The 16,026-nt window shown below is 36.9% G+C and overlaps 1 protein-coding gene across 13 annotated transcripts in view; it reads left to right on the top strand.

Moving 5' to 3' along the window:
- The window catches only part of TENM2 (teneurin transmembrane protein 2), a 625,985-nt gene that overhangs the window by 322,503 nt on the left and 287,456 nt on the right, over nucleotides 1–16,026 (top strand). For 8 of the 13 annotated variants that reach the window (XM_027643085.1, XM_027643084.1, XM_027643083.1 and 5 more), the window contains one exon: nucleotides 10,887–10,970. The exons of the other annotated variants lie outside the window; for them this stretch is intronic. In XM_027643085.1, coding sequence (XP_027498886.1) covers nucleotides 10,887–10,970 — 84 coding nt within the window. The remainder of the gene's footprint in view (nucleotides 1–10,886; nucleotides 10,971–16,026) is intronic. 13 annotated transcript variants of the gene reach the window in all.

The following is a 16,026-nucleotide window of genomic DNA, read 5'->3' as shown; positions in this document are numbered from 1 at the left end:
TAACACAAAAACAGCTGCCCTAGGAGGGAATTGGGGAGTGTTGGTACATTGCAGGAGCCCTTTGGGTACTTCTGATTTCAGTTTGGTGTGTCACAAAACCAGTCCACAGTGCTGCGAAACAACGTCAGGGCAGCGATTCCCCCGCTGCTTATTGATGTGTTTGTGTGCTGTGAGCCTGCCCCTGATTCCTCCTGCACCCCTGCTCCTGCCTCTAGCTCTGTTTCTACCTCCTCTCATTCTAGGGTTGGCAGTGAGATGCAGTGTTAAGGCAGTGTTCATATCCTGTTCATATCCTAATAATTTTTCTCTAAGTCTTGAGATGACTCTGACCCATTTATTGCTTTATTGCTTTTTATATGGCATTTATGGATGATGATGGCCACTTAAAAGATGGACAACAATCGAAAATTTTCAAATGTCAGCCTGTTTCAAATATAATTTAACACTTCTGAAGTTCAAGTCACTATTTGGCCTTTTTCTTGCTTCCTCTTTAATGAAAACTGAAACTTTCTTCATTCTGTCTTCTTTAAAGCAGAAGGGTTTGATGTAGATTAACACTGGATCTACTTTTCAAACACCCTCCTTCATCCCACAATAGACCATGTATAGGATCAAAAGGCACCATTTTGATAATCTAAAATATTTGGAGATAAACTGTCTGTGAACTGTGTTATGCATATGGCATTTCCATGATAATGTTTGCGGAGGAGGAGAAAATCTGATTTATCCTTTTTTTCCCCAGTCGTGATTTGTCATTATAAACGAACATCCTTTTAGGTAATATAGTCAACACAGTTAATACTAAAAGGCATCATCTCAGTTTTAGCCTTTATGAAATATCAATTATAGAGAGTAAGAGACCATGAAGTTTTTAATTGCCAGGATTTATAAGAAAATACTTCAGTGTGCATTGATATTTCACTATGTACACAAATGGCCATGAATGATGTCATCATTTTGCACGTGGGTAACAGAGGGCAGATCTTTTCTATGGAATGTTTTGGGGGGGAGTTTGGAGGTTTCTGTGTAATAGAAACCTCTTTTGCTATGGTCTTGTGCTATGGTTTAGATGGCTTTTATCTATCCACTGGAAGCTCTTTGAGGATAAATTGACAACCTGCACGGTGTCTTTGTACTCAATCACCTCTGTGTGCAGAGTACCAGTAGTGTTTTCAGAATAACACTTATGATAAGGGAAAAGCAGGCATAAAATGGGCTGCTGAGAATTTATTGGTGCTCCTCGTTCTGTTGATCAGGAGCTTTGCCAACACAGTGACTCAACTGCCTGTTTAGTGAACAGGTAGAGCCTTTTCTAGCCAAAGTATTTCTCCTCCTCAGAGATAAAAATAAGAGTTGGTGACTAAAGGGTAGAATGAACAGGAGCTGAGACAGCTTGTCACTGCTGAATCTTGTCCTGACAGCTGCCTTAGCAGAATGCATTTGATAAACTGTGATTGACAAAATACTTGAAAACTGCAGCTTAAAACTGAATTTCTGGAGCATGTGAGAGCAGACAGGATAAAGTAAGTATAGTCTTATGAGCACACTGAGCTGTCATCACGCACATAACTCTCTTTAAATTTGAAAAATAGAAAGCTGTAGGGGTACCTAGACTGTCCTGATATAATTATCAAGATCATTACTGTAATTGAGGCTTTATTTGAAGCTAGGTCATTATGCAATATTTTGTGCTTGTTTATTACAGAGAAATCTAATGTTGTAACTTAATTCAGTGGTAGAGAAGGGGCAAAACAAACAAACAAAAAAAATTAATCTACAGATTTCTCTGAACTTTTGGAGTCCATACATAAATTTTGAGGGGTTTTGGTCCATTTTGATACTAGAGAAAGAACTGACAACAGTGGACTGCTTTCCCTGACCTTACATTTCTGGTCTGAGAATAATTAGATTCCACTTACTGCAAATTAAGCTCATTATTCTCCAAAAAGAAAACCCTTCTAATGAGTCTTCTGCACGATTGGAGGCACTCAGAGGGCTCTTTCCTTAGGTAGGTTGTCTGTTCTATTTCAAACCAATATAATCTGCTTAATTGTTGACATAAAATGTTGTATATCATTCCACAAAATTCTGGGAATTAATTACATCACTCCTATGTAAATACTGGGATGATTTTCAAAGCACTTCTTTATAAATTCAATTGCAAAGGGAAGTTATGGAACACTGGTGGCATTGACTGCAGAGTGCTGTGGCAGTGAGCAGAGCACAGTGGTCTGTGTTGATTGTAGCCATTAGACTGCACTGCCTGTTGATGCACGTGTTGGTGTTTGTTCTATTTTTACATTTGCATTTAAATTCCTGTGAAGGAAAGATAAGATAGAGGTAAACAAATGATGCTTATTTGCTCTTGAGTTGAGCTCCTACCTGACACCTGACTTGGAGAGGGAACATTTGGGAAAAATGCCTGTGCATTCTTTGGAAAGCATCATATGTCCCAATCCAGCACACTTCAAAAGGACATATCCCTCAGGTTTTAATGAAAACATAAATCAACCAGGAACAACTAAAAATATGCTTAAAATGAACAGGAAAGTGGGTCAATCACCGCCTGACTTGGTATTTGCAGCTTAGATAGAATATATTACAGTGTTTGTCACATCATAAATATCCTTCTGGTACATGTAGAAAGTAGTTATGTTGATTTGCTCCAAACCATTATCCCTTTTGAGTCAGTGTGTGTAATGCTGTCTCTGACTGTGCACAGCACAGCCCTGGGAGGTGTTTGTGTGTGTCTGTGCTGTCCAGGCAATTCTTCTGTCTCATCTGTGACCTGCTTGCTTTGTGCAGAGTCCTTATGGCTCAATTCCATCAGGGAACAGATGAGTGGAGTTGTTATAAGCCTGCCGTGATGTGTGAGGTAAACATGTGTTGTTACATCACAGAGCTGAATTTATCTGGGGGGTTTTGAGTGTGTTACAGCCTCCTGCTGTGCTTTGTTGTTCTGTTCATGGGACAAACTTAATCTTGGTGGGTTTTTTTTAAATGAGCTGGAAAAACAGAAACATACTGAAATGAGTGTTTTCTGCGTGTAGTGAAGACAAAGGGACTAAAAATTTCCTGAAGAATCTCAGTATGTGAATGGGTGGGAAAGAAAACAGCAGGTCATGTTGAGGAAATACGATGGGCTCTGGATTATCTATTACTGTTCAGGAAAGTTATGTTAGTGCAACAGTGGGCGGTCCTGTGAAAGGCTATCCATAGGATATTACAATAATGCAAACAACTCTTCTCTTACGACAAAAGGAATCAGTAGAAAGTTTATTTAAAGAAAAAAAACCAGAAAATATTGTCAGTGCCACTGTATAAATGTGTGGAAATTCCATACATTTACCAATGTGTTGAATTCTCATTCTTTCAAAGAGTGATATAATAGAACTGCAAAAGGTAAGAGCCAGTGAGATGGGTTACTCAAGGATGGCATAGTTTCCTTGTGAAAAATTAATTTAATAGTTTAATATTCTGTGGTATGAAACAACCAGTAAGATAATTGGAGTCTCCAGTTGTGAATGACATAAAGAATGTGAATAAGGAATGATTGTTCACTGCTTTTTTACCTGTGTGGGAACTATCCAACATCAAACTAGCAAATGGTAGATCCAGAATGAGCAAAATCTACTTCAGAAGCATTCAGCATAGCTGTTGGACTGCTTGTCTCTGGACTTTGGAAATACTAACAATTGGCACTGATTCAGAGCCAGACTTGAGAAACTGAGGGAAGAAATATCCAACCAGAGCCATAGAATAAAACTTTCAGAAAATTTGAGAGACAAGCTCGTGGAGTTAAAGAGGATATTATCAAGTATTACCTTCATATATTCTAGCATTAGACTTTTCCCTAGGCTGGAGAAGTGATAAAATATCCTTGATGTGACTTGCTACTGGTTGTATTTACCTTCTTTATCAAAAAGTACTGAGAATAGTTTTGTTTCAAAGCTACAGGTGATTTCATTTTACAGGCTGAACAGATAGTTGATAAAATTTGAGATTGAAATCTTGTCCTTCCTGTCTTTTCTCCCCAATAAAAACCACACTGAAGCACTAAGGTTGTCTGCTTGCCTTCTTGTGAATTGTGTGTCAGTTCTTAGTTCTTCAAAATTGTTTACAGGCACAGGTGACAAATTAGTTTTACCAACTAAATTACTTGAAAACTGTAATTTGATTTTTTTTTTTCCCCCCACTAATGGAACTTGATGTAGAAAGACAAGAGAGATCAGTAAGGAAAAGTGGGTCTAAAGGTGGTTGACGCTCATCAATTAATTAACTTGCCATAACAATTTGAAAGCAAACAATAATTCTTAGCAGCAAAGAACATAACTGTATAATGAGGAAGACAGGTGCTGAAGTTATTACTTCAAGAGCTTCTTTGTTTTGTTTTGTGAGGTGTTACTATTGCTAGAACACTGATCTCAATCACTTCCTTTGTATTTTTAGGGACTTGCTTGATTTTTAAATGAGCTGCAGTGTTAGTGGCAGACAGGATGTTGTAGCACCTGTGGAACATTCAGGTTGTTGGAAAAAAACGCCCAATATGTCACTAACGGGAGCACTTTGGTCTTTCTTACCTTTTTTGTCCACATACCTTTTTATACTGTTTTTTGGACAGAATAAATAATTTTTTGGTGGTCTGCTTTTTTTTGTTTGTTTGTTTTGGAGGAGGGGCAGGGTGACACAACACCCAACATGTGATTATTATGATTTAGAATTGTGGGCTTGAAGTGGAAAACCTTCTTTCCTTTGTTTTATGAATCCCTTTCAAGCTGTCACAGTGCTCCATTCTGCTGACATTAGCTGATAAATTAAAACAAGGAGAATCTTATCAAGAGCAGTTAATTTGAGTTTATCCCCTTGTTTTACAAAAGAAGCAGGAAATTAGTATGGGCAGATAACTTTTTCTGGTTGACTTATCCTTTCTTTATCCTTTCAAACTGAAAAATATTTATCCCACAGTAAGGAGACAAATTCTTCTTAAGGAATTACTTTTAGAATCTAAACTCTTTTTAACCTTCTCTACAAAGTTTTTATTTATGTAGTTTTGTGGGCTGCCAAAAGTGATGAGAAACAGCAGTGGGTGCTTTAATTGAAGTGTTGATTGGTGGTAGTACAATGCATGTAATCTTCTCTATATTTTAAGCTTTGTACCTGACCACTTTTGTTGTAAAGCTTGATTAATCTGAATTTTGTCACCATGTTTCTGTAATGATACCAGGTTTGGAGATTTATTTTATTTTTTAAATACCTAGATTTGAAAAATCACTTTGTAAAAGGGTTACTGGTCTTTTCAGGTGTCACGGTTTTGATCTAAAATGTAGTCATTGGTCAGAGCCTGACCTAAGTGGTACTTATGAGAAAGACTTGCATGAAAATGGTATTAGAGAAAGCAACTGTAGAGAACCTTTAGTTTCTGCTTGAGACTGAAGCTTTCCTTAATTTTTAGTAAGTTATTCCCATGAGAATTGTGACTTAGGATTTTATAAATTACGAAGATAATGCCTTGTGGCTGAGTCATTGGTCTGTGTGGGGATACTAAACCATTCCTAACAGTGTGAAGTAATAGTTGTTACATTGACCCTTATTTCAAAAGGCAAAGCAAAACCAAACCAGAAGGGAACAGCACGAGGAAGAACAAAAAACGTTGCTAAGTTTCAGTTGGAGTTTTTTTTCTTTTTATGTGAGTCAATGACCATGTTGAATTAGGAGGCAGTTTTGAATATTTGAGATGTTAGGGCTTGGCTGTTCAGGGGTATTTGAGAAGATTCATCCAAATTCCCAGTGATGTTGTAGTGGCATGATCTTGAAGTGGTTATTGTGAGGTTGACTGACACTCCTATGTACACATAATCATTTGGACTTAATAGGGCCTATATTTAATTCTTTGTGGAAATAAGAATAGTAAAAACCATTTCATTTGACTTACAGAAATCCACTTGAAATTTAGTTTCAGTTCACTTGGAGTTCTTAAATGTAGCAGACTTGTACACAAAGAAGCAGACACATCTATGCACTCTGCTAAGTGCTGATCTGAATTATGGATGTCCCTGAGATTCTTATGGTACAAGTACATCCTAATGCTTTTACTAGTCCATAGGAAATGAAAACACAAAATATAAGTATTTCTCATTTTGAGTCCTGTGCTGTTGTCTCTAATGTAGCTAATTGCTTACTTTATCCTGTATAAAAGGCATGGACAGTGCACTTGGAAAATCCAGCTCCAGATCTGTTGCTGGTCATGTTTGGTAATATTTAGGAAGTCTTAAATTGAGGAGAAAATTCTTCAGACTCCCATTTTTTGTAACTTTACCTTTGGTAGGCTGAGGAGAGGGAAAATGATGTAATTACCATTGAGTTCACTAAACTATAAGACTCTTTTAGATGTAGTTGAACTGTATTAGAGCGTTTTTTCTTTGTAGTGTTTGTGATTCTTGCATGAATATTTGGTGTTAAGATATTTTGTGGAAGTATACACTTAAATATGTCTTGTGGGTGTTCTTGTATTGGAGAATAATTCTGCTTGAGAGCTGCCACTATACTATGCAGGTAAAGCTTTTTAAGTTTAATTGACTTGTTGAATGTACTTCAGAGGAGAGAAAAATGAACACAACTTTTGTAAAAGATCAACAAAACATTTGATAGAAAATCTGCAATAGAATATAATAGAGTAATAGAGCAGAAAGTAATTCTGTCAAGACAATACAAGAAAAGTTGTGTGGCCTTTGTGTTGCAGAACAGTTTGTATTCCCATACTTTTGTGCATAACTTTTGTGTTACTAACTATTTTTTTCATAAGTTTTTCACAATCATAGTTTACCTCTGGAAATGATGTGTGTAGAGGTTAAGAGGTACCACATTTTTAGATCTGTCCACTAGGCGTGGTCTGAAGTATTATGGTAGAATATAATGGAAAACCATAATAACAAAAAAGGTTATCTGGGGATCAAGTGAAGCATTGACCTGCCTGGTACTGAGTGTTCTGTCAGTTTTTATGGGTTTTGTCCTATTCATCAGAAAATATAATGATCATCAATAAATGGTGAGTGAATAGCAATGAAAATATACTGAGGTACTAACAGAGGAGCAGCTTCTGCTCACAGAAAGGGCTCAGGAGAGAGGAAATCAGACAGCTGGGACAAGGCTCAGCCACATAGCTCTGATGGGAATGGAACAAGTGTTTGTTACTGGATGTTTTTGTGCAAATATTGGGAGGGAGAGGAAGCAGCTTGAGAAATTCAGAGGATTTATTTGTAAGACTTTTTTTCAATGCTTCTGAATGCTACTTTCTAAAATAAACCATCTTTGTATTGTTTACTACCAGTAAAAATTGGGTTATGCCACTTTGATAAATAGAAGAGGGGGAAATGAGAACAGAGCTTAGGAGGATATTTAAGCTCTGGTTGTATTTAAAGTTCCACAGTTATTTTCCAGATGAATGTTGACAGAGAGGCATGAGAATTATGGGTGGAGGAAGCAAGTCTTATAAAATGCAAGGAAGTTTTCATATGTACAAAAAAAACCTCCCAGACAAACCAACCATAAACAATGTGATATCACCTTAAAGGGTGGAACACATGTTTTATGATTGGTAGTCAGGCTTTTAGTGATGTCTGCTGGGAAATGATGCTAAACAGTGAAATGCCAGAATTTCTGTGAACTAATAAGGTGGAAAATTCATAGTACATGTTTGGAAGCATCCAATCAGACAGCACTGTGAAGGGAAAAATTCCAAAGGAAGAAAACTGGGGATGGGGGAAGAGAGGCAGAAGAAGTGGGGCTGATGCTGGTTCCTGAGTAGGTGACAGGTGTGAGTAGGTGCTAGGCTGGCTCAAAAGATGAACCATGAATTAAGAAAATGAGTTTGCTGAACAATGCAAAAGGCGAGCAGTTAGTCCCAACCTCGTGTGCTTCACAGGACACGGGGTCAGGGATTGCAGTAGCTGTTTTCTCAGTTTTCAAATGTGTCGCTAGTATTTGTACTGTTATTTAAAATTACCTGTATCAGCACTGATTTTTAACTTAAACTGGGGCTTGAGACAGCAAGCTGAGAACTGCTACTCATTCATCTTTGAAAGTCAAGTACAGAAAGGAGGTTTCTTTCTCCCTGCCAGTGACTGTGGGACCAAAAGGATCTGTGGGCACTGGGGGGTTGTGTTTTAGGGGAATGTATAGGAGGGGACAGGAAATTCACACAGGTATAACTTTTCCAGGTATAACTGTGGTGTGTGATAGGGACTAAAATTAACTTAAAGATCTAAAGATTTACTTACATAAGATTTCTTTCCTAATTTTTGGCAAGGCCAAAGATTGTAGGTCATAGTCTGTTCTTTCCTCCCTGATAATTGAAAATTCCATTACTATCCCTTTGAGATATTTTTTTATAAAAGACTGCACTAAATCTGAATAAAAGCCTAATAACTAGATTAGTTAGAACAATAGTCCTCCTGAGGATGGTTGATTCCAAGTGTAGCTGCTAGAGATAACCCTAAATGCAATTAGGTTTAACTCCCTGTGAGTGTGAAAGGAAGGGAATACCCACTGAGACTTCCCTTCAGGTGACACTATTTTAAAGTGTCTCAACATTTAAATATTCTTTCCTGTGGGCATGGGTAACAAACTTCTTTTTTTTTTTTTTTTTTTTAATTATTGGAGAAACAGAGCCTGTAAATTTATGTTTTAACCATTGTTTTTAGGAGTTTCACATAAAGAAGGGATGGCTCAGCTTGCTCATGTGAGCAGTATGTTGTCCTCCTCTGTATCCTCAGTAAGGGTCAAATATCCCAAGGTGGCCATAGGCAGGTGAAAGAGAAAATAGCAGATGAAGTAACATACACAAGCTTAAAGGGTAATGTGATAAAATGTCAATAGATGAGCCGTTGATGGATTAATTCTGGTTTTCCTCTTGAAAGAGAAGTAAAAGCAAAACTGGTATTAAAACAAAAAGACAATAAAGATTTCAAAGCTTTGCATGTTATAGGATGTGATAAGACAGAAACTGTAAAATTGCAAACTACTGAAGTGGTTTGATTTAATTCTACCACAGAAGAATTGTGCTTTATTTAAGAATTTGGTCCCCTTTTCACATAAAAAAAAAAAGGGGGAAAAAAAAGCTTAGTGAAACAAATGAGCTCCCTTTTGATATATGCCTGCCTATGCATGTGTTTACTTGAAATTAATTATTTTTAAAATATAAAAATAATATCAACTTGCTGGTAATACCAAAACAAAGAAAGGGGCAATATTTTTTTCTCTATCAGTTTTGTACTGATAGTCATTGTGCTCTGCCCTTTACATATCTTCATCTGCCTATTCTTTAAATTGTCTTTCTTGATAAGATAGTGGAGCATGAGATAACTTCGCTATCTTGATAAGTGAAATGTTGCTGAAAATCTCATTTTCCTTCCTTGCTTTTAAATCAAAAGCCTGTACCATCAAAAGTATTTAGTCATACCACTTAAAAATTGAATTTCTTGTGTGGCAAGGAGCCATGTAACTGGTTTGTAAACCCTGTCTGGTGTTAATTGTTTGTAGCTTGTCCCTTGAAATACCTTTTTCCCCCAAAGTTAGGGATGTAAGACTCGGAAGTTGTCATTCTTTCACATTATTTCAGTTGTAGCAATATATTTGTGCTCCTAGAAGCTCATGTGTTGTCTTATATCTTTAGCATACAAAGTGGTTTATTTTCTATTGTTTTGGTCAGCTCTTTTTATATCCGTAAGTGTCAATGTGTTGCCTTTTTTTCTTTGCATGTAATAAATGACTGTGGTATACAGAACACATTTTCACTGTTGATTTGTGTGGGCCTTGGGTGCAAGATTAAATTATTATAAAAGTTATGAAAGATTTGAAGCTGAGATGTACAAAGTAAAATTCTTTCTGAATGAAGACTTAGTGAACAACAAGTATTGGAGTGATTATGCATTAATTATTAGGCTTCTTGTCTTGCTGTTTTGTGCAAGGAAAATCATGTAAATAAATAAAAATGTTTCCTGTTTACTACATCTGAAAACTCTCCAAATAGTATTATGAAATTCAATAATAATTTTCAGTCGATTTTGTGCTTTTCAAACATGAGAGGACTCCCTGGTTACTTCATGTTTTCAAAATCCAGGATTGTTTGAGTTAGTTGGTTTTAGTCAAAGAGAGAGATGATTCCAAACTAAAGCATGGGTTTGTGTTTTGGGGGTTTTTTATGTGTATTAAAGTCTCTCTTCCTAAAACTGGAGAGTTTTTATGAGACATAAAAGGAATTCTCCTTGCAACAGTGGAGTTTCCCTGGTTCCTGTCTAGCTGAGATGCAGCAGAATGAGCCTGATTATGTTGTTAGTCAATGTAAAAGTCATCATGCTGCTGCAATAAACATTTAAGAAGTGATTTATTACATCTGAAAGTGACCATTTTCCAAATGTATTTTAAAAGTTTGGTTTTAGATAACAAAAAATATTTCTTACAATGATATAATGTTACATAGTTGGCTCTAGGAGTAAAGGATAGTACACTGAAAATAAGTTAGGACGGTGTAGCATGTATGGAAAATCTCCTGGCCTTCAGGTTAAATTCTAATACATATTACACAGATTTTTAGGCACTCAATCCTTTTTGTGGTTAATGATGCCCACAGTGGGTATATGGACCTCCTGCAAAGCAAAATTGCACCAAACTACTGCTACTCAATATGCCTTTTGATGTGTCATTGATACCAAGATAAAAGAATTCTCAATCTCTAGATAACAATGAGAAATGTATTTTTGTGTTATTGAGGAATGCATTGGGTGGGAGGAGGTGAAACATTTTATTGGCTGTATTGCACCAAAGGTGAATGGAATGGAAGAAAAGGAGGAGAACCATCTCTAAAATGTTATTTGTTTTATTTCATTTAGATTTTCACACACACCTTTCTGAGAAATTGAAAGACAGACAGACAAGCTGGCAGCAGCTGGCTGAGACAAAGAACTCTCTAATACGTAAGGTTTTTATTTTGCTTAAACTCTATTCCTTGTAAACTTAGAACCTAGTTTAGAACTTGTGTGTCGTGCAGTGATTAATCTCGTTCTGTTTATGTTCTGCTTTATTATGTGTTGTGGGATTTCTTTCTTTGTTTGTTGTTTCCCTCTGGGTATTTTATAAACCTGATCTCTCTTTACTCCTTATTTCTATTTCACTGTTGACTATTACTTTCCTGGTTTGATTGAACTCATTAGGGGTGGGTTTTTTGCTGGGAGTCTTCACTGAAGAAGCTGTTTTCCCTGAGCTGATGTTGCTTCATGTCATTGCATGGAGAGAAGGAGAGCTGAGACATGTAAGAGATGCTGGATATGGGTACACACAGGCATAATTTAAAAACAATATGGTACCTGTATCCAGCAGTATTTTCACAAAGGCAATTAGGTATGTGGTATTCCATTGATTAAATGCTTGCATGTAATATGTGTTTCTTCAGAGATTCTTAAATCTGACTTTGGAATGAAAAATGTAGTGATAACTCTGTTCATCTCCAGTCTTGCTTTGAATTTTTTTGATCTAAGAGGTTTCAGATTCAGACCATCACACTTGATGTGTCACTGAAGTTTTGTGTCTTAGGGGATGTGCAAAACAATCAGGAAGTTGCGTTGGTGGTTTTGGCTTTATAGGGAATCACCTCATTGATAGTCAGGGTTTTTTTATGTGCCACTACTCCCCACACACATGCATACCTTTTGTTTCCCTGAGAGCAAAACTCCTTTGGAAAAAACCTGCAGAAGGAAAAATTGCCAAGCTGTAGTAATATAGATCTAAAGACATCTTAAGGGATTTTTGTACAAAGATGATTCAGTGACATCTTAATCTTGACATTTCTTGAATTCAAAAAATGGTTTTCATTCATTGGATATGTGCACTTATACTAACTATAGTATCATCATGTGCCCTTACTAAATTAGCAAGGGCCATTTTTAAGAAGTCTTTTGTCCTCAACACTGCAATTTTTACCTTGCATTTGACTGCCTAATGAGATGAAAGATGTATTTTGTTATTTCATTCTTTTCTTCTATTGCACCTGTGACCTAGCACATAATTGAAAGATACCTTTCCATTTGGGTTTTTCATTTAAGCACGTAAGTAAATGCTTTGCAAAACCAGGGCCCTAACCAGGAATAATATTGTGCTTGCTTGATATTTACATGAGACCTAAACTAAGGTTTTCTCATCGTCCCCAGCTTTATTTTCTAATAAAATAGTTGCTTGACTGTTGGCAAAAACTACTGATTAGCATTATTCTTTGAATCTCAGTGTCTGAACAAATACTGGGACAGTTTCTTAAGTGAAATTCTAGAAAGTACTGAACGTCTGTGACCGTGCTATAGTTAATGCAGCCCACAAGTGCTCAGCGTGTTTTCAGTCTGGAGATAAGGACTGTGTGTTGTCTTTCCATGCTTCTTAGAGGAGTGGGAGCCAGAGCATTTGGTAGAGCAATTAAATTTCCATAATGCTGATGTATAGTGCTAAAAACCGCCCAAGGTGGTATGTAGGTGGTTGGTAATAAAGATGAAATTAATAAGGAGTGGAAATGATTTTGTACATATCTCTGCATTTCTGAAGCATCGTGGTTATTGGTGTTGCAGCAGGGATTTTGGCACAGGTGAAATGAGTGGGTTACATTCTCTAGGCTGTACTAAATCTCAAAGAAGAATACTTGAGAGCATTTTCCAGGAGCACAGGAAGGTTTTGCCTAACAAATTGCATCCAAGTGAATAATATCTTCTCTGACTTGAAGCTTTGAAGCTTTCCATCAAATATTGTTTCTCTTTGGTTTAGTTATTTTCCCTGACAACCTGATACCCTTCCCAATTCAAACAAATTCGATTGATATATTGCTTTTAGCTTTTGGTACTGTGCTTGTTCAGAGCTCTAGAAATTAAGAAGAATGGGGGAAAATGCATTAATAACTATACCTCAACTGAAAGATATTAGTCGTATTAATTCCTGCCTCTGGCTTAACAGTAAACATGCATTAAAGAAAATAATTTGAGACAAGCAACAGAAAAGCTTGCTACTAGTAATCTGCATGCTCTAAGTGTGCTTAGAAAGGTGCAGTGAGATTATAGATCCAGATTCTGAATATGCTGACTGGCATTGATATCAGCCAAATCTATTATGTTAATAATGCAGGAGAACTGACCAAAAGCAAGCTTTCTCTCTGCTCCTTTTAAACAGTGCCATAGCATTTTTTACATCAATCTGCTTGCTGCCAAACCCAGACAGATGGCACTAACCTTGGTTTAAAGCCTCATATGACTGAGAATGCATCCAAATAGTGTTGCAAATCTTTCCCTGTGCGTGTTGTGTCAACAGAAGAGGACTCTCTGTGTCACGAGGGGTAGAGCCCTCAGACTTTGCGTTTAAAAGGCACCCAGTTATCCTGGGTGCTCCTCTAGAGGATGGGTTGCTTTGCTGTGTTCTATTGAAATGTTTGATTTTGTGTTCTGCTCAGCTCTTGCCTTGCTGAGGAGGAAGATGCCGCTGGTACAGACCAAGAGGTTGTGGAAAAAAGGAGGTTAAGTGCTGAACATGGATATTAGAATGGTCAGTGCTTCAGAAATACAGGTAGAGGGATTGTTGTCACATCCATGTTCAGAAGCTTGAAGGAAAAAAGAATAGAAGTGTCCTACAGAAAAAATATCTCCCCTACCTACTATTTGGAGTAGCCCTGAATCTCACCTTCTCTGAATAATACTTTTCTGGGAGAAGAATTCCTAGTAGATTAAAAAAAATACAGCAAACAAAAGAAACAAACAAAAAATACCTTGGATCTGTCTCCCACTAAGCATTCGGAATGAAAAACAAAATCAAACAAACAAAAGAACAAGACCACCTTTGGTTTCTTTTTCGAGCTGTAAAATAATGTAACAAAAGTTCAGAGATTTATTGAAATCATTAATGCTTTTAAAGTGTTCAGGTAGTATAATGTTGAGTAATACATAAAAGAAAAAGCAATGTAATGGTGTACTGCTTGGAATATGATTTGAATAGGACACTGAGAGACCTGTTCTTCTTATTAAATGACAAGGGAAAAGGGTCAGTTCCTGGTACAGTGGGTACAAGTCAACCTGGATGTTAAATGCAATAGAAGACTTGATAGGGAAGGCAAAAGAACTCAGTCAGGTAATTAAAATATATTGCAGTGCACTAACAGTGGTTGTCCAGGCAGCCTTGTTCTACCATTTCCTATCCCTTGGGTCACTTTGCAGTGTGCTTTAAGAGTCTTTGCTGTTTGTCTCAGCAGGATGATCTCGAGTAAATTGGGACTGTAGGAGTCCAGGCATTGTAGTGGAGTCCATAGTCTCTGAATTTATGTATAGTGCTGTAAATACCAGAAATATTTGAGTGACTCTGGTTGTCAAGCTGTGTATTTGCTGTGTTGTTGCAACAGGCATACAAGTATCTCACAGATTTGTGAGAGTAAGGTCTTAAAGTAATTTTTGGGATGTTATCTATCGAACTGGAATTTGATGAAGAGAGGAATTAAGCCTTTTCAGGGGGAAGAAAATTAATTGGACTTTATCCTGTGCCTATGACATGCAGAGACAAAACACAACTAGCTGTGTGGGGAGCTGATTTAGGAGGAGGATATCTCTATGGTATATCTGAAATTATCAGTGAGCACAGTAGACTGATGTGCAGTGGCCTTCACATATAAACAAGTTCTTTTACTTTGTTGAAAATTGCTTTTAACTGGTGTGTATTGATACTGTGGAAAGCATTCATAATAATTCTCTTTAAATCACAGTGGTGAGTAATTCAGTTCACTTTACTGCTTTCATTGGGGATTTACCTTACTGAGGATTAGATGAGTTTGCATTTCTGGGATGTTTTTTAGGTTCACATTCTAATGGAAATTCTTTCAAAACTACATGAGCAAAACCTGGGGTTATCATGGGATTTTAGCAGGGATTTCTTTAAGTAGCCAAGTCCAGGGTTTGCAATTGCTCTTTGTTCATGCTGTTTTGTTAAGAGACAATCAACCAGAGAACATAAACCACAAAGCCAAAAGTGTGTGATCAAATGAAATAATGAGAACCTAGGAAATTCTGAGGGAGAAGTAAAACTCTCTTGCATATTGGTTCCTGTTAAAAAACAAACTGACAGTTCTGCCAGGTGCCTCTACTAGGAGCCATGTCACAGAATTTGTCTTAACACCACCAGTATTTGAAACAAAGCATTTGGAATTTGCTTACAAAACAAAACAGGTTGTGTGATGAAAGACTGAGCTGCTGCTGGAAAAGTACTCGATCATCTCAGATTTGTACAAACCCATCTCCTGTGTAATGCACCATGTCCTAAAAACTGGAAGCCATGAGAACAAGAATTGTTATTTTAAGGAATTTTGTGACAGCTTACAAAAAAATAGTTTTTTCGCTTTTTGCATGAAGCTTCTACCTTAAAGATACTGATGAAATAGGTGGCAATTTTTAACACAAGTGGTGATAAAATAAACACCATCTGCTAGTGCTGACTTATTCCATAGTCTTCTCATGCTGGATGATTTTATTTCACTTTTTTTCAGAAATAGTTAATGACACATCTGCTGTGTGGTGGAGGTACGTGTTCAGTGATTAAATGTGGACAAAAGATTAGGGAAAACAATAACAAACCTTTTACAGGAAATTGAAGAAAATATTCAAGTGCTATAAGGAACTTAAAATATGTGTATCTCTCTGCTGATGCCTTTTGTTTTTTGTTTTGACCCAGTTTATTATTGGATCACAGATGTTAAATGTATATTCTTTCAAAATACCTGGTTATCACGGAAAACTTCTCATTTAGTCTTTATTTTAGCAAAGCAAAAATCTTTTCTCACCTGTGTCCCTGAAGAGCAGTCTCCTCCCACATCACCCCAGTATTTCCTACCTGTTCCTTCTCAGCCAGCAATGAAGTGTCTTTGTGGTGGGAATTCCTGTTAAGCACTTTACTGCAGAGGCATTAGCAAAATGATCCATTAGCAATTAGGCTGTTAAACCTGTGTTTACCATGCCAAATCATATG

Source organism: Corapipo altera, unplaced genomic scaffold (assembly GCF_003945725.1).
Source record: "Corapipo altera isolate COAL_440 unplaced genomic scaffold, ASM394572v1 75, whole genome shotgun sequence".
NCBI classification, from domain to species: Eukaryota; Metazoa; Chordata; class Aves; order Passeriformes; family Pipridae; genus Corapipo; species Corapipo altera.
Note: the sequence above shows the minus strand (reverse complement) of the source record. Positions and strands in the feature narration are given on the sequence as shown.